This window comes from Bos taurus, chromosome 17 (assembly GCF_002263795.3).
Source record: "Bos taurus isolate L1 Dominette 01449 registration number 42190680 breed Hereford chromosome 17, ARS-UCD2.0, whole genome shotgun sequence".
Lineage (NCBI taxonomy): Eukaryota > Metazoa > Chordata > Mammalia > Artiodactyla > Bovidae > Bos > Bos taurus.
The window spans coordinates 62,623,353-62,647,468 of NC_037344.1; the positions used below are offsets into that span (position 1 = coordinate 62,623,353).

Sequence of the window (24,116 nt, forward strand, 5' to 3'; positions counted from 1 at the left end):
ATGACAACTGCCTTTTCACTGAGGGTGAGCGACCGCCAGCGAGCTCGTGGATTGAATCTGTTTCCCTGCATACAGTTACATTTAAGGCCCATCCGCGCGGGGGGCTTCTTGTGGTTGGGCCATCTCTTGTCGAACACTATTATTTTGGAAATAAGAGCGCTCTCGCTGGGGATGCCGGGGAATGTTATGCAAATTAGCATGACGTCACAGAGACGAATCGGGTTGACTTGTACTCTAAGGAAGGAAACAGAGCATCAGGAGGACCGGAAAAGCGAGGACAAACCGAAGAAGAACCAGGAATTGGAGGTGAGAGTGTGGGACCAGAAAAAAACATTTTCAAAAACCCAAATTAAAAATTTTAATTGTTAGTATTACAAAGATACAAAACTAGACAGTACGAATAAAAAACTGGATTTGCCTAACCACGTTTGATCAAGTAATCTCCATGAAAGCTTAACATAAAACGCAAAATCCAACAAACGACTAGAATAAATGAAAACAGAACGTACTCTCACAAAGCGGTTATAAATGAAAACGTGAGCCTACTCTCTCACATAGGCACTTAACAAATATATAACTTGCTTCGAAAAAGTAGTACTTTCTTTTGAAACCAGAATTATTCAGTCTCCGTAGAGACTGTCAAAAATTGCCAATGCCGACTATATTTCAAGTCGTCACGGCGGGGTATTGGGAAAAGTTTTCAATTAGCAATAATCGCGCCTCGGATAAACCTCATTGGCTACGATACTGCCACTGCGCAAAGCTAACGAGTAACGCCCCTTCTCATCGTTCCCAATAATCAAGGTTCCTATTTCAGAAAGGTGAATTGGCGTCTCGTGGCAAAACCCTTAAATATTGAATGAATAAAAATTAGACAACGATATGAAGAGCTCTCGGAAAGACATACGCTGATTCAGTTGCTTGATTTCGCTTAGTTTTTAGTGGAGAATGAAGCAAAGCATTGTGGGAGGGAACATGCTAATTAACTTAACTCACGACTAAGAATTGGGGAGGAAAAGAAATGTGCTCTGTGTTGAGTGCTGTTCACTTGGCTTCTGATTCACGGTGTGACTATCCTCTGAAAAAGTGTTGGTTATCATTATTATTGTTGTTGTTTTTAATTGTAGCAAAGTGTGCATAACATAAAATTCGCCATTTGAACCATTTTTAAGTGTACAGTTCGGTAGCAACCATCACCACTGCACACCTCCAGAACTTTTTCATCATCCCAAACTGTTCCCATTAAACACTAACTCCCCATTCCTCTCCCCACAACCCCTGACAACCCATATTCCACTTTCTATGAATTTAGTAGCTCAAGAATCTCATGGACAGAGGAGCCTGGCAGGCTGCAGTCCATGGGGTCGCATGAGTAGGACACAACTTAGCGACAAGACCACCACGAGTACTTCATATAAGGGAATCACACATTTATTTGACCTTTTGTATCTACCTTATCTCAGAGCATGTTTTCAAGGTTCATCCATGTTGTAGTATATTTCAGAATTTCATTCCTTTCTATGGCTGATATTCTACTGTACGGAATTTTGTTATCCATTTATTCTTTGACAGGAGGTTTCTTCCTTCTATTGTGAGTAATGTCTCTATGAACATTGGCATTCAAGTATCAGTTTAAGTTCTTATTTCTTTTGTGTATGTATCTAGAAGTGGAATTTCTGAATCATATGGTAATTTAATATTTAACCTGAAAAGGTTTTCTCTGGGCAGGACATATTAATTCGGCCCAGAGAGGTTATTTCCACAGAAATGCCCAGCGTTTGTGAGTTTGAAGTAACAGTCACTCTCATTGTGTTGGCAAGTGGAAGGCTACTAGAAACCTTCATTGGACTTGTTTCAGCTCTGGACTATATTTTCCAAAAGACTTTTGGTTTTTGCTACTTGCCAAATTCAGACTTAAATTGAAGAAAGTAGGGAAAACCACTGGACCATTCAGGTATGACCTAAATCAAATCCCTTGATTATACAGTGGAAGTGAGAAATGAATTTAAGGGACTAGATCTGATAGAGTGCCTGATGAACTATGGAATGAGGTTCGTGACATTGTACAGGAGACAGGGATCAAGACCATTCCCATAGAAAAGAAAAGCAAAAAAGCAAAATGGCTGTCTGGGGAGGCCTTACAAATAGCTGTGAAAAGAAGAGAAGTGAAAAGCAAAAGGAGAAAAGGAAAGATATAAACATCTGAATGCAGAGTTCCAAAGAATAGCAAGAAGAGATAAGAAAGCCTTCTTCAGTGATCAATGCAAAGAAATAGAGGAAAACAACAGAATGGGAAAGACTAGGGATCTCTTCAAGAAAATCAGAGATACCAAAGAAACATTTCATGCAAAGATGAGCTCGATAAAGGCAGAAATGGTATGGACCTAACAGAAGCAGAAGATATTAAGAAGAGATGGCAAGAATACACAGAAGAACTGTACAAAAAAGATCTTCACAACCCAGATAATCATGATGGTGTGATCACTGACCTAGAGCCAGACATCCTGGAATGTGAAGTCAAGTGGGCCTTAGAAAGCATCACTACGAACAAAGCTAGTGGAGGTGATGGAATTCCAGTTGAGCTGTCCAAATTCTGAAAGATGATGCTGTGAAAGTGCTGCACTCAATATTGGCATATTGGAAATTTGGAAAATTTGGAAATTTGGAAAACTCAGCAGTGGCCACAGGACTGGAAAAGGTCAGTTTTCATTCCAATCCCAAAGAAAGGCAATGCCAAAGAATGCTCAAACTACCGCACAATTGCACTCATCTCACACGCTAGTAAAGTAATGCTCAAAATTCTCCAAGCCAGGCTTCAGCAATATGTGAACCATGAACTTCCTGATGTTCAAGCTGGTTTTAGAAAAGGCAGAGGAACCAGAGATCAAATTGCCAACATCCACTGGATCATGGAAAAAAGCAAGAGAGTTCCAGAAAAACATCTATTTCTGCTTTATTGACTATGCCAAAGCCTTTGACTGTGTGGATCACAATAAACTATGGAAAATTCTGAAAGAGATGGGAATACCAGAACACCTGATCTGCCTCTTGAGAAATTTGTATGCAGGTCAGGAAGCAACAGCTAGAACTGGACATGGAACAACAGACTGGTTCCAAATAGGAAAAGGAGTACGTCAAGGCTGTATATTGTCACCCTGTTTATTTAACTTATATGCAGAGTACATCATGAGAAATGCTAGACTGGAAGAAACACAAGCTGGAATCAAGATTGCCGGGAGAAATATCAATCACCTCAGATATGCAGATGACACCACCCTTATGGCAGAAAGTGAAGAGAAACTAAAAAGCCTCTTGATGAAAGTGAAAGTGGAGAGTGAAAAAGTTGGCTTAAAGCTCAACATTCAGAAAATGAAGATCATGGCATCCGGTCCCATCACTTCATGGGAAATAGATGGGGAAACAGTGGAAACAGTGTCAGACTTTATTTTTCTGGACTCCAAAATCACTACAGATGGTGACTGCAGCCATGAAATTAAAAGACGCTTACTCCTTGGAAGGAAAGTTATGACCAACCTAGATAGCATATTCAAAAGCAGAGACATTACTTTGCCAACAAAGGTTCGTCTAGTCAAGGCTATGGTTTTTCCTGTGGTCATGTATGGATGTGAGAGTTGGACTGTGAAGAAGGCTGAGCTCCGAAGAATTGATGCTTTTGAACTGTGGTGTTGGAGAAGACTCTTGAGAGTCCCTTGGACTGCAAGGAGATCCAACCAGTCCATTCTGAAGGAGATCAGCCCTGGGATTTCTTTGGAAGGAATGATGCTAAAGCTGAAACTCCAGTACTTTGGCCACCTCATGTGAAGAGTTGACTCATTGGAAAAGACTCTGATGCTGGGAGGGATTGGGGACAAGAGGAGAAGGGGACGACAGAGGATGAGATGGCTGGATGGCATCACTGACTCGATGGACGTGAGCCTGAGTGACCTCCGGGAGTTGGTGATGGACGGGGAGGCCTGGCGTGCTGCGATTCATGGGGTCGCAAAGAGTCGGACACGACTGAGCAACTGATCTGATCTGATCTGAAGATGAAAACGGTAGTCTCTGAGAAAATTGTATTTCCCCCAACATTTCATTATGAAAAACTTCAAACATGAAATGTTCAATGTATTGCTTACTGAATATTTATGTAGTCATCAACTAGATGTAAAACTGACATAAAAGGGCCTGTTTGGGGATTTTCCTGGTGGTCCAGTGGTTAAGAATGTGCCCACCAATGCAGGGGACACATGTTCCATCCCTGGTTGGGGGAGATCCCACATGCTGCAGGGTAACTAAACCCGTGGGACACTACTGAGCCCATGCTGTAGATCCCCAGCTCCTTAACAAGGGAAATGACCGCAGTCAGAAGCCTGTGCACTTCGACTACAGAGTAGCCCCCAGTCTCTGCAACTAGAGAAAGCCAGCACACAGCAACAAAGACCCACTGCAGCCAAAATTTTTTCTAAAAAAGACCTGTTTGATGCTGATGTCTAGTTAACTTTTTTTTTTTTTTCCACAGCCAGAGTAGGAAAAAACAGCAGAGAGAAAAAGAAAAGACTAACAGTGTGATTAACTTAGAGGACTTTGTCATTAATGCCTGGTGCAGTGGATTTGTGAGAAATGCAAAGACTAGCATCATCCAAGGAACTTCTCAGCCCTTGAGAATGTCTCGATTGGGTGGCTCATTACAGCCCGTCGGTAGCTACCAAGGGAAATTGTATTTCACCAGCTGTCTTGAATGACTTCATCCTCCACGGATGACTTCCCAGACTAAGAAAGCTGGAAAACTCAGCTAACTTCTCCCCAGAACATGAGATTCTTTGGGGCCTAAAGGCACAATAATCTTGTGTTCCTGGCCAGTCTCTTAATGATGCTTATTCCCCTGGGAGAACTGAGGAAATAATGTGGATATGAAGTTTTCCAGGATAATATTGGCCTGAGATGGGGGTAATGTCATGTTTTGACATTTCTATAGGTTTTGATCAAACACTCATTTGTGCAGAAAATATTCTGGATTATAATTTTTTGCCTTAGTTTCCAGTCTACATTTTGATCCTTTTTTTTTTTTTTTCCAGCCAGGGTTCCCTGTGGCTTCCCTGTATCTCTGCTGGTAAAGAATCTACCTGCAGTGCAGGAGACCTGGGTTCGATCTCTGGGTTGGGAAGATCCCTTGGAGAAGGGAACAGCTTCCCACTCCAGTATCTCTGGCCTGAAGAATTCCATGGACTGTATATTCATGGGGTGGCAGAGTCAGACATGACTGAACGACTTTCACTCACTTTCAGCCAGCGTGGTCAGGTTAACTAAGGCACAAAATATTCATGTCAGGTGATTCTCCCAGCCCAGGGACCTATTTGAGGTGTGACTGGAGGTACTGCTCCCAGAGTGATCTCTGGTAGCCTCGGCCTGCAGTGGCTTGAAGCAGAGTTTCGGTTCCCAGCCTGAGATTGAGGTCGGGTCTTGCAGAGAGAGAGCTGAATCCTAACTACTAGACCAGTGATGAGTGACAAGGCCCTGGCTTTGCAAAAAAAGAATTCCCCCAAAGACGAAAAGTAGTGAGACAAGTAAAATGTTTGTTAGGAGGAAAAAGAGTACAGTACGTCTAGATAGACACACAGGTGGACTCAGAGTCGCGACCTCATGGTAGCTTGAATCACTCATATGAGGCATTTCTTCTGGGTTTCCTTTGGCCAGTCATTTCAATTTGCCTAGTTCTGAGTCCCTATTCGGTGCCTCTTACTATCTTCCAAAGTGTGCCCATGAATCTCTGTCAGGATGGATTTCACCAAAAAAACTTATGGGTAAATTTAGCATCATTCCTCTTTTGACCTCCAAAGAGTTTTCTGGTCTGGAAGTCAAGGTTGCCTTGACTTGAAGGATGAGAAATATGTGGTCTCTTATTTTCATCCGGGCAGGGGCCAGCCTCCTCTCTTGGTTATACTGCTATTGATATTTTGGAGTTTCTGTATACAGGAAATAAACTCAAATCGCTTTCCTTGTGGGTGAGTGGGGGGCATCTACCTCCTGCTTCAAAACTACTGAACTTACTTTACCAATATTTACCGCTATGCATTCAATGAGAGTAAACTCTGACTCCAGCTTTCATATTTCTTCTCTGGGCCTCAGTTTTTTGTTGTTGTTGTTTTGTTTCGTTTGGCGGTGTCCAGTGGGTTGAGGGATCTTAGTTCCCTGACCAGGGATTGAACATGCACCATCAGCAGTGAAAACTCTGAGTCGTGACCACTGGACCATCTGAGAATTTTCCTCACTTCGTTTTAAAATGGGGGAAGTGGTTCCTTAGAGTGGTCTTCTTCTTTGATGTGTTCTAAAGCACAAACTGATGTCTTATCCAGGCCACGCTACAGATCAGTGGCTCTCACTGGCTGCGTATTAGAAACAACTGTGAAGTTTGTAAAACGGCTTGGTGCCCGTGTCTCCCCAGACCAGTTAAATCAGAATTTTTGGAAGTAAGACTCAGGCATTGTGTTGGTTAATTTAATAAAAACATAAGATGAGAAATAAAATTGGAGAAGCCACATGTGTAATCATATTAGTCCCTGTGTATTATATTTCACTTTAATTGTTCCTTTCAACTGTAATCAGTTTTCTAGACATTTGTGAATGAATTTCTTCACAACTCACTGCATGGTGGGAACCTGATTCCGTTTCAATGCGTGGGAAGGATTGTAAACACTGAAGTTGAGGATGAGTCAAACCTAGATCCATTGCTGAAGCTTCTAATGAGAGAGTGAATTCCCACTTGGATTGTCAACTAAAAAAGATGCACAACGTGAGAGTTGCGAGTTAAGTTTTATTTGGGGTAAAATGAGGACTGCAGCCTGGTGGACAGCACCTCAGGTAGGTCTGAGAGACTGCTCTGAGAGGTAGTGAGGGAAGGTTAATATAGAAGATTCTGGTGAAAGGGGAGCTTACAAAAGGTGTTCTGTTAGTGATGCACCATGAAGGGATTTAGTGATTTTCTAGATAGGAAGAGATGGCAAAAATTGGGATCATGAAATCAGTTCCTGAAAATATCTATGTATCTAAAGACCTGTCCCACCAGATTCCCTGGAGCACAGAGTGCCTCACTCCACCCTGAACTCCCTTAGGGGGTGTTGAAGGTCAATAGCTGCAGCAGCACAGGGTTCAATCTCCTTGTTTTTATTCAATCGCTGGCAAATGCTCTTTGCAGCTCTTTGCAATTACAAATTTGCAAGTGCCAATTTGTAATTGACAGGATGTACTATTTAAAAAAATATTTACTTATCTAGCTATGCTGGTTCTTTGCTGTGGCATGAGAGAGGCATGCATGATCGATCTAGTTCCCTGACCACGGATCGACTGGGGCCCCCTGCTGTGGGAGCCCTGAGTCTCAGCCACTGGACCATCCGGGAAGTCCTTGGATGTACTATTTTGCACTCAGGACACTGGCATCTAAACTAACCGCTTCTCTCTCAAAAACATGATGGCTTAGGAGACAGCTACACATCGCATACCTGGGTTTGAAACCTCCGACCAGAGAAGGCCAACAGGGGGCCTTACTAGACAATCTGGGTCCTACAACTGTGAAGCCCAAAGGACTGTGGGATTTGTAGTTTTTCTTGCATCATTTCTGCTTCATGAACTACATTTCCCAAAATGCAAATATAGCCCATCTGTCCCTGTTGGGCGTAAAGTGTCCCTTAAGCTGTGGAAGGTAAGTGTGTTCTGTGCCGGCTGCAGGTTTCTAGAAACTGTGGATTCCATTTCTCTTCTTTGCCTTTGGTGGGACCTGGGAGAGAGCAGTTGTTCCAGTTGAGCATGTTTTCAACAGGGTTTCCCGAGCCCTTTGGTCTCAGGAATCGGGAACCTGTATTTGTCTAGCTGTTCACGTGTTACTTTGGAAAGTCAGGGTCCTGATCCCAGATCTGGAAAGCCCAATATAAAATAATGTTTACGTATGGGGTGAGTGTCACTGGAGAATGTCTACATTTTATCAAAATCTATGTCAAGGCCTTGTTTTTTTACAGCTAGAAAAGCTGAGGAAGACTGTTTGTCATGTCTCACGACTCTTCACTGTGTCCAAGCATCTGTATTTGCAACTGAGGGTAAACTAATAGAATGTGGGGGAAATAGAATAAAAGGTAGGCGAGTGCTTAACTACATTAATAAAATCCTGAGAAGTCTGAGCAACAGTTTCATCAACTAAACTGGAGCTCAAATATGCCTCTTTAGTTTATGAAGAAATAAGATAATTTTAATTTATAAAGTGGGAAGTAGGTTTTTGGGACACACAGTCCCCCAAGGGATGGTTTTAACTAAAAATATAAATATGTTCCTCTGATAAAGACGTCTTTAGATGGAGTCATAGATAGGTTAACAATGAGCTATTAAAGGACTTAAATATTTTTTATTTTTGTCTGTGTCGGGTCTTCGTTGCGGCACGCAGAATCTCAGTTCCCAGAAAGTGTTGAAAGTGTTAGTCACTCAGTCATGTCCAACTTTTTGTGACCCCATGCACTGTAGCCCACCAGGCCCCTAACCCAGGCAAGAATACTGGAGTGGGTTGCCATCTCTTTCCCTAGGGGATCTTCCTGACCCAGGAGTCAAACCCAGGGAATACTACTTTAGTTCCCGGACCAGGGATCAAACCCACATCACCTGCATTGGAAGGCAGATTTTTAACCACAAGACCACCAGGGAAGTCCCAACCACTCACTTTTTGAAGTTTGTAAGAAATTCAGTTCTGACCAGCCAGGTGTTACTGGGAGAGACAGAATAGTTCTTATATTATGTTAGAATTCTGCTTTATCATTTTATCTCCCTCCTTTTTAAAATAGATTTTATTTTTTAGAGGCCTCCTCCTCTTTTTTTTCTTTCCTTTTTTTTTTTTTTTAGGAAACCAAAACATACAGTTTCCCTTGGATGCAGAAAGCCTTGGCAGATTTGCCAGTCATAATTAATACCCATCTGATGGTCAGAGCATAGGAGAGCTATGGCTCTTAGGAGACCAGGAAGACAAGATAGGCTTGAGCTATCATGAAATAAAACTATACGTTTTATTTTGTGAACAAGGTTGTTGTTTAGTCGCTCAGTCATGTCCGACTCTTTGTGACCCTCTGGACTGTAGCCCTCTAGGCTGCTCTGACAATGGGATTTCCCAGCCAAGAATACTGGAGTGGGTTGCCATTTCCTTTTCCAGGACATCTTCCCAAACCAGGGATCGAACCTGCATCTCTTGGGTCTGCTGCATGGGCAGGTGGGTTCTTTACCACTAATGCCACCTGGGTTTGGGCTTCCCTGGATCAGGAAGAACCCCTGGAGAAGGGCACTAAATAAGGATGTTACCCAGGCTTTTCTTTTAGTTTCTTGCCTAGAGTTAAGGTTTGTCTATGTAAGTTTAGGCTAAGCTTAGCCCTTGTTTACTGCTGTACTGTTGATAATCATGTGCCCTTGCTGTCATTTTTGTCTAGGTCAAGGGCAACAGGAGGGAGGTATACGTTTTAAGTTACCTGCCCTTGTTCACTATGTCTAGTTGTTTCAAATAGTTTTCTCCAAATACTATATGATTGCTAATATCATCCAGATATTGGAATTTTGTCTACCATGAAGGCAAAATATTCCATATTTAAGCTTCTCTTCAAACTTCTCCATTCTTCTTTCTTCTCATTAAAAAAAATTATTTATTTGGCTGTGTTGGGTCTTAGTTGTGTCACGTGGGGTCTTCCTTGCCCTGCGACCCTTGAGCTTCAGAGCATGTGGGCTCAGAATGTTGCAGTTTCCCTACATTGGAAACAGGGAGTCTTAACTACTGGACCACCAAGGAAGTCCTTTCTGATTTTCTGATCATATCTCCTGAGCTTATAAAATATGGGTATATTTTACTTGGCTCTTGGCATTTTCATGACTTTTGGCATTTCTGTACTTCCACTGTCCAGGGCACACTAGGGCATCCAAACATTCCTCTAAGAAATTACTGTTGAAAATTTTATTTGTTATTGTGGAGATAGGTAATGTAATGAAGCCCCATCCTTGGATCTAACACAGATCCTCAACAATGAACAGCTCTTGGTTAATCTTGTGCTATTTATATACTCCACCTATTGATTATTCACTCTTCTGTTTTGTATGTTTTTTAATTAAATTAAAATTTTTAGGGACTTCCCTGGTGGTCTAGTGGCTAAAACTCCATGTTCCCAATGCAGGGGGCTCAGGTTCAATTCCTAGTCAGGGAACTAGATCCCACATGCCACAACTGAATGATCCCAAATGCTGCAACTAAGACCTGATACTGCCAAATAAATATTTAGAAAAAAACTTTTTTACATTTAGTTGAAAGTTTCAGGTGTACAACTTAGTGATTCATAATCTTTAAAGGTTATATTCCATTTATAGTTATTATAAAATATTGGCTATATTCATGTTGTACTATATATCCTTATAGCTTATTTATTTTATAGATCAAGTTCGTACCTCTTAATCCCCTCTCCCATCTTGCCCCACCCCCCTTCTCTTGGTTATCTTGATTTTTAAAACCCAGTTTCTGAACTTCCCTAGTGGGCTAGTAGTTAAGACTCTGAGCTTCCAGTGCAGGGGCACCAGTTCGATCCCTGGTCTCAGGGAAGGTCCCTGGATCCTATGGGATGTACCATGTGGCAAAAGAAAAAAACAATTAATAGATAAAAAAAACAAGTAATTAAAAAAAAAAAAAAAAGTTTCTCCTGTGATGCTTTTTTTCTCTCTAGCATGAGGATGAGCTTTGGGTTAACTTTCAAAAGGACAGCAAAAGTCCACTGGAGGGCAAACTTCAGCCAGCAGTGCTCACTCAGATCCACTGGGTTATTTGTGCCACCAAGTCCTCCTCTGGACCCTGAGAAGGTCAAAGAGTTACAACGCTTCATCACCCTTTCCAAGAGGCTCCTAGTAATGACCGGGGCAGGAATCTCCACCGAGTCAGGGATCCCAGACTACAGGTCAGAAAAGGTGGGACTTTATGCCCGCACAGACCGGAGGCCTATCCAGCATGGGGATTTTGTACGGAGCGCTCCCGTCCGCCAGCGGTACTGGGCTAGAAACTTTGTGGGCTGGCCTCAGTTCTCCTCCCGCCAGCCTAACCCTGCACACTGGGCTCTGAGCAACTGGGAGAGACTCGGAAAGCTGCACTGGTTGGTGACCCAAAACGTGGATGCCTTGCATACCAAGGCGGGGAGTCAGCGCCTAACAGAACTGCACGGATGCATGCACAGGTACGGGAAAACCTAAAACAGTGAAGGTAGAAATGTGTGCTCCGTCAGAGCAGGGACCTGGCCGTGCTGATCACTGCTGTCTTCCCTAGACCATGAGGAAATGATTCAGGAGGAAGTTGTTTACTTTGGAGTTGATCCTAGCAAATTCAGTGAGGGAATGGGACGTGAAACAGGGAAGATAGGAGAGCTAGGGAAAGGTTATGCTAATGAATGTGTTACTGCTTGGGGCAGCTGGCTCTCTGACTGTTCAGCAGTTTCAGAATCATCTTACTGAAAATCAAGGGACCTGGGGTGTTTATCCATCATCTCCCATCCTTCACTGGTGGAGGGGGACTCTGGGAGAATTAACTCCCTAATACTGACTCTGCTCCTGCAGGAAAGCTTCTATGGCCAGAGAATTAGGAAGCCATTTACAAGAGATCTGTATGCAGGTGGCCTCTGAGTGTTCCAGGGAACTGTGACCAGACCACCAAACAGCATGTGCTACAAACAGCTGGGTCCCCAGTGCCTAGACACATAGATCACAGGACAGCCAGGACCCAATAAAGACTGATGAAGTGAACATACGTAGCCCTGGTCGTAACTTGTAGCTAATTGGAGCCCATTTCCTTATCTTTAAGCCTGGGAAACAGTTCTCTGCGAACTGAAATCAGTCCACCATTTGTAAACTCTATTGGGTGCCTGCAACATGTGGTGTGTACTGGTGTGCTCCTTGCCAGTGTGGAGGGGTCAAAACCAAAATATAAAATGTGGTCTGCATTATATATATATATATATATATATATATAAAATAATACCAAAATATAATATGTGAGAATTTGGTAATCTTTTTTGGGGGGAGACCCGAAAATACCAGGTTTAATGACAAACAACTCCACACATGACTGTTATTTTATGTGGTCCTTGATAGACATGTTTTACAGGTTCAGAGAAACAGGAGTAATCAAGAAAGCTTTTATAGGTGAGATGGGGCTGGAGAATAGCTCAGGTTTAACTTGACAAAGGCAGGGAAAGAGGGCTTTCCATATGAAGGGAACTTTTGTAGAGTGTGGACTGGTCTCCTTGGAGACTAGTATGAAATCAGCTTGTCTGGGAAGGCTAGACCCAAATCCTGGATGCATTTAAAAATCTTGCAGTGCTGATTTGGGTCTGTTGTGAGAGACCAAAGGGGGCTGTTGGTGGTTTCTGAACAAGAAAGCAATATGATAAAAATAGCATTTGAGGAAGGCTGGACAGGATTAGGAAGAGTGGCTCAGGGAGGTCAGCCAGAAGGACTCAGACTAAGTTAGTGTCAGGGAATGAGCTGGGGATGGCTATGGGTTCATTAAGTTTTTTTCTGTGATGAAAATTTTAAAAATCCACAGAAGTAGAGTCATATAATGGACTCCCACGTACCATCACCCAGATTCAAAGAGTTTTATCAAGTCTACTTTATCCTTTCTCTTCATCTCTTCTTAAATTTCTTTTTTCCCGCTTTGGCCTCGCTGTGTGGCATGCAGGATCTTAACTCCCCAACCAGGGATCAAACCTGTGCCCCTTGCATTGGGAGTGGGGTGTCTTAACCATTGGGTCGCCAGGGAAGTCCCATTTTCTTAAATGTTTTAAAACAAATCTGGGACCTGGCAGTGAAAGCCTGGAATCCTAACCACTAGGCCACCAGGGAACTCCTGGAAAAGTATTTTCATGGGCAGTGATAATTACAGCAAATGATTAGAGCAGAAGATGGAGGGGGTTGGAAAACCCTGGTTTCGGGACTAGGAAATTATCTGGTAAAGTCTTTGCAGTCATGTTAAGGATAAAAGTGAGCTGCAGCAGATTTAAGCAGGGAGTGGGTGGTGAAGAAACAAATGCATTTTGTTCTAGAAGGCTGGCAGGCACTGGAAGGAAGGTGATAGCTAAAGAGGTCATGACAAGATATTAATAAAATGAGGGGAAACGGGGGGTGTCAGGGAGAGAAAGCCATCGTGATGGAGGAGCTGGAGATGGCTGGGATGAAAGGTCTCTGGCAGCTTTGTGCCTCCCCCAGGTCAGTCGGCCCTTCTGTGGTTTCAGGGTCCTCTGCTTGGATTGTGGGGAGCAGACTCCCCGTGGGGTGCTGCAGGAGCGGTTCCAAGTCCTGAACCCAACCTGGAGTGCTGAGGCCCACGGCCTGGCTCCCGACGGCGATGTCTTTCTCACCGAGGAGGAGGTACAGAGCTTCCAGGTCCCATCCTGCTCTCAATGTGGGGGCCCCCTGAAACCAGACGTCGTCTTCTTCGGGGACACGGTGAAGCCTGACAAGGTTGATTTTGTGCACAAGAGGGTGAAAGAAGCTGACTCCCTCCTGGTGGTGGGATCATCCTTGCAGGTAACTGGCTTGTTGTTACTGGTAACTGACTGCAAGCTGGGAGGCCCTGGTGCTGGTGGTAGTGGTGGTGCTTTAGTCTCTAAGTCTTGTCTGATTCTTTCTGACCCCATGGACTGTAGCCCCCGCCAGGCTCCTCTGTGCCTGGCATTTCCCAGGCAAATATATTGGAATTGGTTGCCATTTCCTCTTCCTGGGGATCAAACCCATGTCTCCTGAACTGGCTTTACCCTGGAGGGGCTCCCTATTTGGTCCAGCTCTTTCTGCGTCTAAAGAGCTCTCACCTGCCTCTTCTGCCCTGACAGGTGTACTCAGGTTACAGGTTCATCCTCACTGCCCGAGAGAAGAAGCTGCCCATCGTGATACTGAACATTGGGCCCACGCGGTCCGATGACCTGGCATCTCTGAAACTGGATTCTCGTTGTGGAGAGTTGCTGCCATTAATAGACCCACGCTGACCACAGCCTGATGTTCTGGAGCCGGAAACTGGGGCTTTCACTTTAATTCTGCTGCTAAGGGTAAAAAACCTTAGATACCAGATTCCAGTTCCTACTCAAGTCCAATACCATGCTTCCACTGCAGGGGGCATGGTTCCATACCTGATCAGGGAACTAAGATCCCACATGCTAAAGGGCGTGGTCAAAAAAAAAGGATGGCCATTTTAAATTATTATTTATTTTTAGCTGTGTTGCAGGGGCTTTCTCTGGGTTGTGGCCAGTGAGGGCTACTCTTCGTTGGGGTGCAGGGGCTTCTCATTGTGTTGTGTTCTCTTGTTACCTCTAGGCAGGAGGGCTTCACTAGTTGTGGCACGGGCTTAGTTGCCCTTCACCACGTGGAATCTTCCAGGACCGGGGATTGAACCCCTGTTCCCTGCATTGGTAGATGGATTCTTAACCACTGAACCAATAAGGAAGTCTTGGTATGGCCATTCGTAACTGAAACTTAAGTGAAATGGTTTCTTGATGGTTAAGTGAAATGGTTTAAACTTAAGTGAAATGGTTTCTTAAATGAAACCATTCTTAATTTTTTTATGTATGTTAAGCGATATTGGAAAGACAATGATTTTTGAATTCTAGGCACATAGCTATTTAAGACAATGTTCCAAAATCTGCCATTGCCTTTTCCCCCATTACCAAAAATAACAGCTTTATTAAGATATGATTCCCATACCATAAAGTTCATCCTTTAAAAAGTATACTTAAAAAGTATGTAATTAATGTGTTCTTAGTATACTCACAAAGTTTACACATGAATCATCACTACTTCTAGAACATTCTCATCATCCCAGGAAGAAAACCTATTAGCAGTGATTCCCCATTTCCCACCCTCCCTGGTCCTGACAACAACTAATCTTCTGTTTTTGCCTGTCCTGGACAGTTCATACAATAGGTAGCCTTCGGTGTCTGTCTTCTCCTCTTAGTGTGATGTTTTCAAGAGTCACCCATATTGTAGCAGGTGTTAGTACTCTACCTCTATATTCACTATTGGTACAACCACTTAAAGAAAAAGGTTTTTTTCCAGCTTTGAGATATAATTCATATATCATACAGTTCACTCATTTACTGCATACAATTCAATAGTTTTTAATATATTCCCAGAGGAGTAAAGCCACTTTTTTAAAAAACAGATTTTATTTTTTGAGGTTCATGGCAGAATTGAGCAGAAAGTACAGGAGGTTCCCATACATTCCTTCCCCCTGTTTACTCACACGGTATTTGTTGTTTATTTACTGAAGGAATCTTGGTTGCTTCCAACTTTTTGGCAATTATGAATAAAGTGGAGGTTTTCTGTGGACATACGTTTTCATCTCATTTGGGCAAATACCAAGGAATGAGATCGCTGGATCACATGATAAGAATATGTTTAGTTTTTAGTTCTTTGATAGTAAGAAACTATCAAAGTGTTTTCTCAAGTGGCTGCTTCCCCACCAGCTATGTGTGAGAGTTCCTGTACAACTACTTTTTTAAACTATTTTAATGAAGATGTAGAGCATCAAGATCAAGGAACAGAACCCTGCTAGCCCCCAAGAAGTCCCCTTGGCACAGTCACTTTTGAAAGTGTTAGTCATTCAGTTGTGTCCAACTCTTTGTGATCCCATGGACTGTGGCCCATCAGGCTCCTCTGTCCATGGAATTCTCCAGGCAGGAATACTAGAGTGGGCAGCCATTTCCTTCTCCAAGGGATCTTCCCAACCCAGAGATCGAGCCCAGGCATCTAACATTGCAGGCAGATTCTTTACCATCTGACCCATCAGGGAAGCCCACAATCACTTTTAACTAGTGTCTTATGACTAGAATAAAACATATTTATTATGGAAAGTGCAGGTGATACAGATAAGTAAAAAGGATTTTCATACAAATTACCCATAATCTTACCACCAAGATAACCAAAATTTAACATTCTGGTGTAACTGAATCTAAAGCTTTTCTTTTCTTACAAAAGTTGAATCAAGCAGTGCAGTGTTTTACATCCTGTTTTCACCTTACAGAGGTGACATACCCTAAATTCTATGGTTTTTTGAATGGGGGACTGATGTACACAGCCATTTCCTCCTCCCCACTGTCGGCTTATTTTGGCATTAACTTGTTTCTTTTCTTTTCAGATACCTAAGGATTCATCCCCGCTTCCTCTATCTGACCGAGGCTTACCAACTGTAGCCTGCAGAGGGCGGCAAAGCAACATCTCTCTGCAGGACCATCTCTGAACCCAGCAGGTTTCAGAGCTCAGGAGTTAAAATCTTCAGGCTAATGAGATTTACCCCATAAGATGGACTTGCAGTTTCTTTTGATAGGAAAACTGCTTTTTAAAAATCTCATTAGGCAGAAGAAAGAGCCCAGGAAATATGTAAACCAGAATGACCTCCAGAGTGCTAACCTAGGGATCTCACTAATATCCTAAGTAAGGGGGTCGGGGGAAGGAAATGACTTAATTTCTAATTCTAAATGGTTAAATATATTTAAGTGAATCATTTTGATATACTTTTTTTTTTTTTTCAAAAAAATGATGAGCAATAATATGAATTAATTTTTTACTAACCAAGGGATAAAGGAAACATTTTTTAAATAGCACATTAGGTATGTGGGTTGTACTTTTATTTTTTTTAATCAGCTGAAAATGAATGTAGCTTTATGACCCAGTTCTCTAAGGATTTCTGCTTGATTTCAGCTGCTGGAATGAGACGGGCCTTGAACCTGGTCTGTAGAGAGGAAACAGTGAATTCCCAAGTGGGTTCTTAAATTGATTTGTTTCTGCTGAGGGAAGCAGCAAGCCTTGTTTGATTACTGTGTTAGCCAGAGAGAATCATCGTCCTACGCTAAAGCTTTCTGCACAATCTCATCAAAAAGTGAGGCAGGTGAAAGATTCACAGCCTATTCTGGATAGTCTTTTGTCTGAAATTGGGGCAAGCAATATACATTTATCCTGCATCTGCCTAGGAAGCAAATTTCAGTTAACTGGGATAACCCAAGATATTGAAAACACATAGCTTTCTTTTCACCTGCACAATATGTTTGCTCATAACCATCCATTAATGCTGGAGAGGCGTAAGGTTGTTGTAAATCTCACTCCAGCTTTTTTGCATCTAGAGATACTAAGATGCTCTGAACGAGATTTGCTCAGTTACTGAAAGTCGGTACTACCAATAATTGCATTCAAATCTGGGTCTTTTGAATTCCAAGCCATTCCCCGCCATGAATCTCATAAATGGTTACTGACCAACAGTGTATTTATCTACTAAGGCTACAAAGATACAGCTCCTTGTTCTCAAGTGGCTCACAAAAGATGTGTTATCTCGCCCACCCTCATTCCTTACCAAAAGATGTCACAGAGTCAGGCATGAAATGATAGGAGAGAAAATTTAGTCCATCCCCGATTCACTTTGTCTAAGATCCAGACTTAACTAAGGCCACAGTTTTTAAAGAGCCAGGACTAGAATCCAGGTAGATCTTCCTCCCTGTTCTTTTAGACAGCAGTGATTCCTACCTCTCTGAAGATTCCAGTTAGTAGGAAGTTAGCCTGAAGTGGAAGTCAACAGCACCCCTGGCCAAGAATGGTAACAATGTGGGCAGTGGAGACCAGGTTAGGCTGCCAGGGAGAGAGGTCAGGCTCTTTTATCACCTAATGCTGGCATGATTCATGAAACCAAGTCTTGAGGGCCTTAGGAATGTTTGTTTTGGTTGTATTTCCTCTGGAAATGAATTCTTTGCAAAAAAAATTTGCCTCAAGAGGAACCTGGCATTTCCTGAAGCTGATGCTTCTCATGTCTCTTACTTTGCATCTTTTGCTTTCTTCTAGCTTTGCAGTTCCCAACCCGCTCTAAGTGCCCTGAGTTGGACTAACAGACTTCTACTAGCGGGTGCTGTCAGCTTGTCGCTGCCCTGGTTACATGGTTCTAACTGCATTCATCCAGCTTTGGCTGTGACTTTCACTCATATCCTTCCTAGTTGCTTCCACAACTCTGCTATCACAGTTGTATTATATTGTTTGCTTTTTAATTAATTTATTTACTGTGGCTGTGCTGGGTCTTCATTGCTACACACAGGCATTCTCTAGTTGCAGTGAGTGGAGGCTACTCTTCTCTGTGGTGTTCAGGTTTCTCATTGCTGTGGCTCTTCTTGCTGCAGGGCACAAGCTTTTCAGCTCAGACTCAGTACCTGGGCCCCATGGGCTTTAGTTGCCCCAAGGCATGTGAGGTCATTCCCAGACTATGGATTGGACTTGTGTCCCCGGCATTGCAAGGCAGATTCTTATCCACTGTATCATCAGGGAAGTCCTCACGGTTTTCATAAGTAGAAGTCATGAAGGCAAACAAGCACAGAATACTCAAATCTCCTTCCCACTAACTCATACTCCTTTCACGATGTTAAAACTGAGTATCCTCTCGGCTCTCCCTTAAATAATAGCATTTGTTGAACACGCTATATCCCAAGCATTGTGCAAAGTATTTTACAACGTATCAGCTCGGTTGACCCCACCAGAGATGCTTGTGCATGCATCAAGGTCAATCCTCATTGGATGCCAAATGTTTCCTGAGAGGATCAGAGGCAGGATGGATAGAAAATGCAACACTCCTAGGTAGGGTGACCAGCCATCCCAGATTTTCCAGTACTGAAGGAGTTTCCTGATGCAGGGCTTGCAGTGCTAAAATCAAGATGACTTGTTCACTCTGCTCCAAGGAAGAGCAAAGGTTGCTGCCAGCTATAATAGTTAATTCCAGATATATTATTCTTGTTGAGATTCAAGATGGTCCTCTGATGTCCAGATTGTTTCCTTAATTTTTTTTTAAATATTTGTCTGCTCCAGGTCTTAGTTGTGGCATGTAGAATCTTTAGTTGCAGCACGTGGGATCTAGCTCCCTGACCAGGGATTGCACCCAGGTCTCCTGCATTGGGAGCACAGAGTCTTAGCCTCTGGGCAACCAGGAATGACCCTGATTCCTTAATTTTTATGTCACATGAACAAAAAGAAATTTAAACTCATCCAAGAAAGCAGAGTCTTTCTTCTTATTAGAGAAGGAATACAGCAATGCACTGAAACTCTTAGGATACAGGCAGACTTGGATTTCCAAAACCCTGTCTTGCTAATTAGTAGTTAGGTGAACTTGGGCAAGTTGATTTTATCTAATTTTCAGTTTCTATAAACGAGGATAATAGGAGCTACTTCATTGGGTGGCTATGAAGATTAAACAAGTTAATGAAGCATGTATAGCTCACAGCACAGTGCCTGGCAGAGTGAGCAAATGTCAGCCATTATCACTAGGATATGGGAGGTGGGTGGGAAGGTGAGGTGAGAAGCCATTCCATCTGCCAAAACCTTTGTCTTCTATTGAGTGCTCCTTTGAGTAGACTCACTCGGATCTCCCCCAGAGCCACTTTTCCTTATTGTGTACCTGTTTTGTCTTAAGAGGGACTCCCCTGGTGGTCCAGTGGCTACTTCTGCTTTATTGACTACAACAAAGCTTTTGACTGTGTGGATCACAACAGACTGTGGAAAATTCTTAGAGATGGGAATACCAGACCACCTTATCTGCCTCCTGAGAAATCTGTATGCAAGTCAAGAAGCAATAGTTAGAACTGGACATGGAACAACAGACTGGTTCCAAATCAGGAAAGGGATACATCAGAGCTGTATATTGTCACCCTGCTTTTTTAATTTATATGCAGAGCACATTATGCAAAATGCTGGGCACAAGCTGGAATCAAGATTGCTGCAAGAAACATCAATAACCTCAAATATGCAGATGACACCACCCTTATGGCAGAAAGCAAAGAAGAACTAAAGAGCCTCTTGAAAGTGAAAGAGGAGAGTGAAAAAGTTAGCTTAAAGCTCAACATTCAGAAAACTTAGATCATGGCATCCGGTCCCATCACTTCATGGCAAATAGATGGGGAAACAATGGAATCAGTGAGAGAATTTATTTTAGGGGGCTCCAAAGTCACTGCAGATGGTGACTACAGCCATGAAATTAAAAGTTGCTTGCTCCTTGGAAGAAAAGCTACGACCAACATAGACAGCATATTAAAAAACAGAGACATTACTCTGCCAACAAAGGTCCGTCTAGTCAAAGCTATGGTTTTTCCAGTAGTCATGTATGGATATGAGAGTTGGACTATAAAGAAAGCTGAAAGCCAAAGAATTGATGCTTTTGAACTGTGGTGTTGGAGAAGACTCTTCAGAGTCCCTTGGACTGCAAGGACATCAAACCAGTCCATCCTAAAGGAAATCAATCCTGAATATTCATTGGAACGACTGATGCTGAAGCTGAAACTCCAACACTTTGGCCACCTGATGCAAAGAACTGACTCACTGGAAAAGACCCTGATGCTGGGAAAGATGGAAGGCAGGGGGAGAAGGGGACGGCAGAGGATGAGATGATTGGATGGTATCACCGATTCAATAGACTTCCCTGGTGCCTCAGACGGTAAAGCATCTGTCTACAATGTGAGAGACCCAGGTTCGAGCCCTGGGTTGGGAAGATCCCCTGGAGAAGGAAATGGCAATCCACTCCGGTACTGTTGCCTGGAAAATCCCATGGACAGAGGAGCCTGGTAGGCTACAGTCGGATACGACTGAGCGACTTCACTTTCACTTTCTTTCACTTTCACCGATTCAACAGACATGAGTTTGGGTAAACTACGGGAGTTGGTGATGGAAGGGAAGCCTGGCGTGCTGCAGTCCATGGGGTCGCAAAGAGTCGCACGACTGAACTGAACTGACTGACTTTCCTGGTCCCCTCGATGCCTACCAAGGATAAACGCAATGGAGGTGTTCCTAGCAGAGGGAATGTAGAAGCAGGCGCATGTATGTAGAGAATGAGAGACCCAGAGTGTAGTTCACCCTTTTCTCACATTTGACTCGCCTACTCTGTCCTTGCTGCGGGATTCTGTAGAACTCAACCCCACCTTCCACGGACACCGACCACTGCGCCTGCGCTGGCTCGCCCACACCCTCTACCCTCACGCGAGAGGGGCGGGGCCGGGGCTCGGGGTAAGCGGCGGTAGGCTGGGGCTGGGCCAGTGTTCACCAATAGAAAAGAGGAGCCTAGAGCCACGTGGCCATAAGAAAGCCAGTCACATTTGCTACTGAAATCCTCCATCCTGGAGTGTGGCCAGCGAATTGGCAGGCCTGGGAGCACACGATCACGTGATCAGAAAAGGTAAATAAGGCCACGTGGTTTTTCTTCGTTTGCGGCAAATGGTTGAGTGTCGCTGTACCTTCAGTGAAAGACTATTTAATGAACGTGTGTGATGTGCCAAGCTCTGTGAAGATACTGTAGCTTCTGAGATTATACCTAATCCTGACATCGCATTACTCTCGGTCCAGTTTATGTGTTTATTCATTTAAATCATCCCAGCCGTTGTAACAATGTTTCCGGTATTTCGTTTCCTGTAGTAAGCACCCCGCAGATGCTCATTAAGATTGTTACAGGAATATGTTACAGGAGTTCTCACTCCCCCAACCCTTGGGATAATAAAAAGAGGTAGGATTTTGCGTAAGAGAGTATTTTTAGAGCCCAGCTTGAGTACTCAGGGGACTCTGTTGTTTATCCACCGAAAAAAATAGGAATCAGAAACAGTCCCCTAAAATATTTTTCTTTCATCCAAACAGGGACTTGCAGTGTCCTTCCATTGAAAGAAGATATTTATAGGGACTTCCGGAGCGGTCCAATGGTTAAGACTCCTCCCTGCCAACTCGGGGCACTCGGTTGAGTCTCTAATTGGGTAACTAAGATCCCTCAAGACAGGCAGCTAAAAAGTTAAAACAAAACAACAACAAAAAAATGAACTTTACAGTTCTTTGAAGGCCGAGGTCAGGTCTAATTTAATTATTTGTCCCTTGCAATGATACTGTAGCACAGTATGTATAAAATAGACATTCAACCTAAATGATGAATTTCCTTTTGAAAATAGTCCCATTCTTGCCTGCGGAAAAGGTGCTAAGCACTAATGACCAACACTTCATTCAGCATTCGGCAATTATTCATTGAGTGCTGTATATATCAAGTACAGTACCAGGCAGACAGAGTTATGAAAGTGATTAAGACACCGCACTCTACCTTCAGCAATTCTCGATGTGATGGCATTTTTCCTCTAAATGACCAGATTTGGGTTCCAGTGTCAGCTATACCATCTATGAGAGGGTGACCTTTGACAGATGACTTGCCTCTTTGAGTCAGTTTCTTCATCTGTAAAATGGGGAGGTAATAATACCTTCAACTATAGAGCTGTTGTGAGGGTGAGGAGGTAATTGTGCAAAATGCATGGCACAGTCTGGAAGGTAGAACACAGCATATGTTACACAGCATATGCCAGTTGACAAGCAAGGAGAAAAAAAAAGTCTCAAAAACTGATGGCAGCTACTAACAATAAATCATTGTCTTCAGGCCAATCCCAGATACATTGTATCCTCAGCATTTTGTGCAGTGTCTGGCCCAGAGTGAGTATTGAATAAATATTCTTTGAATGGAGGAATGAAATGAAGGAGAAGTTGGGACCAAAGATGAATCCACATGCACTCCTTTGCTGCCTACCACACACCCGATAGTGTGTATTCTGTTAGTCTCCAGTGGTTTAAAACTGCTCAGTCATGGCTTTTCATAGTCCATGTGGTCCTTTCTCATCTTTGTTTTTCCAATTCAGTTCTCTTCTGTGCCCTTCTCCACTCTCTCTGGTGAATTTCATTGCCAGTGTAATAATAAACTTTTGTAGAGAAACCTGGCTGAGTGACTTAGTGGTTAACAGCTCAGGCGTTGTCAAGGAGACTTAACATGCTTCCTAAGTTGCCTCAGTTGTGTCCGATTCTTTGTGACCCTGTGGACTGTAGCCTGCCAGGCTCCTGTCACTGGCGTGGGTTGCTATGCTCTGCTCCAGGGGATCTTCCCGACCCAGGGATTGAACCCGTGTCTTTTATGTCACCTGCATTGGCAAGTGGGTTCTTTATCACTAGCACCACCAGGGAGACCCACCAAAGAGACACGTCTGGTCAAATCCTGACTCTGCCATTTGTGTGATCTCAGGCAAGTGACTTGACTTACCTGAATTTTTAGTTCCTCACCCATAAACTGGAGGCAGCTGTATGGATCTCAAAGAACTGGTTTGAACACTTAAAGAGATGAGACACAGAAAACACTTAGCACAGTAATATATCGTAAGTGCTCAAGAGGTAGAAATTATTATTGTTAATTATACTTTAAGACTATGATGTAAAAAATCAGCTTGTACAAATTCCTTCTCATCTTCCTTCTCTCAGAAATCCCTCACACCCTCTTTCTCTCAGAATTCCCTCTCTCCATCCCTCCCTCGGGCTGTCTCATCCATCCCTCCCTGTCAACGCAGGAGACAGGCATGGCGACCCACTCCAGTATTCTTGCCTGGAGAATCCCATGGACACATGAGCCTGATGGAGGGTCGCAGAGAGTCAGACACGACTGAAGTGACTAAGCACAGTGCATTCTCCCTTCCTCAGAATTCCTCTCACCCACCTTCTCTTAGAATTCCCTCTCACCCAGCTTTTCTCAGGAATCCCTCACACCCTCTCTCACTCAGATTTCTCTCTCACTCTACTTCTCTCAGAATTTCCTCACTCAGAATTCCCTCACTCAAATTTCCTCATACCCTCCTTCTCTCATAATTACCTCTCGGCCTCCTTCTCCCAGAATTTCCTCATATCCTCCCTTCCTCAGAATTTCCTCTCTCTCACTCTCCTCTCAGAATTCCTTCTCACCTTCCTTCTCTCAGAATTCCCTCTCACCTTCCTTGTCTCAGAATTGTCTCATACCCTTCATCTCTCAGAATTCCCTCACAGCCTCCCTCACTCAGAATTCCTCTCGCTCTCCCAGAATTCTCTCTCCCGTGCGTGCATGTGCACGCGCGTGTGCATGCGTGCACACACACACACATGCGCACACACACACCAGCTTGTAGACTGTGGTGAAGGCTTTGTAGAGTTTAGAAAGGAATTATAGAAAAAAAATGGTTGAACACGGTTGGAAGCAAAAGACAGAGAAACAGGGAGGGCAGGTCTGACTCAAAGCGAAGAGCCCACTGCCT

General features: G+C 43.4%; 1 protein-coding gene and 1 non-coding gene across 6 annotated transcripts; one reads left to right on the forward strand and one right to left on the reverse strand.

Moving 5' to 3' along the window:
• The first annotated feature begins 188 nt into the window (after positions 1-188).
• Positions 189-16,543, forward strand: SIRT4 (sirtuin 4). 5 transcript variants are annotated; one of them, XM_059876011.1, is made up of 6 exons: positions 189-306; positions 6,604-6,858; positions 10,725-11,225; positions 13,278-13,572; positions 13,875-14,087; positions 16,172-16,543. In XM_059876011.1, the coding sequence occupies exons 3-5, from the start codon at positions 10,726-10,728 to the stop codon at positions 14,025-14,027; spliced, it is 948 nt and encodes a 315-aa protein (XP_059731994.1). In that variant the 5' UTR covers positions 189-306; positions 6,604-6,858; position 10,725; the 3' UTR covers positions 14,028-14,087; positions 16,172-16,543.
• On the reverse strand, positions 625-765 carry LOC112442111 (U4 spliceosomal RNA). Its single transcript, XR_003030121.1, has one exon. It is a non-coding gene; the product is annotated as a U4 spliceosomal RNA (small nuclear RNA).
• Positions 16,544-24,116: the final 7,573 nt, after the last annotated feature.

Bases quoted from the DNA above. Each gene is read 5' to 3' on its own strand.
- SIRT4 (XM_059876011.1), top strand. From the start codon at position 10,726: ATGAGGATGAGCTTTGGGTTAACTTTCAAAAGGACAGCAAAAGTCCAC. The intron at 11,226-13,277 runs GTACGGGAAAAC...CTGTGGTTTCAG, and splicing joins CTGCACGGATGCATGCACAG to GGTCCTCTGCTTGGATTGTG. The intron at 13,573-13,874 runs GTAACTGGCTTG...CTGCCCTGACAG, and splicing joins TGGTGGGATCATCCTTGCAG to GTGTACTCAGGTTACAGGTT.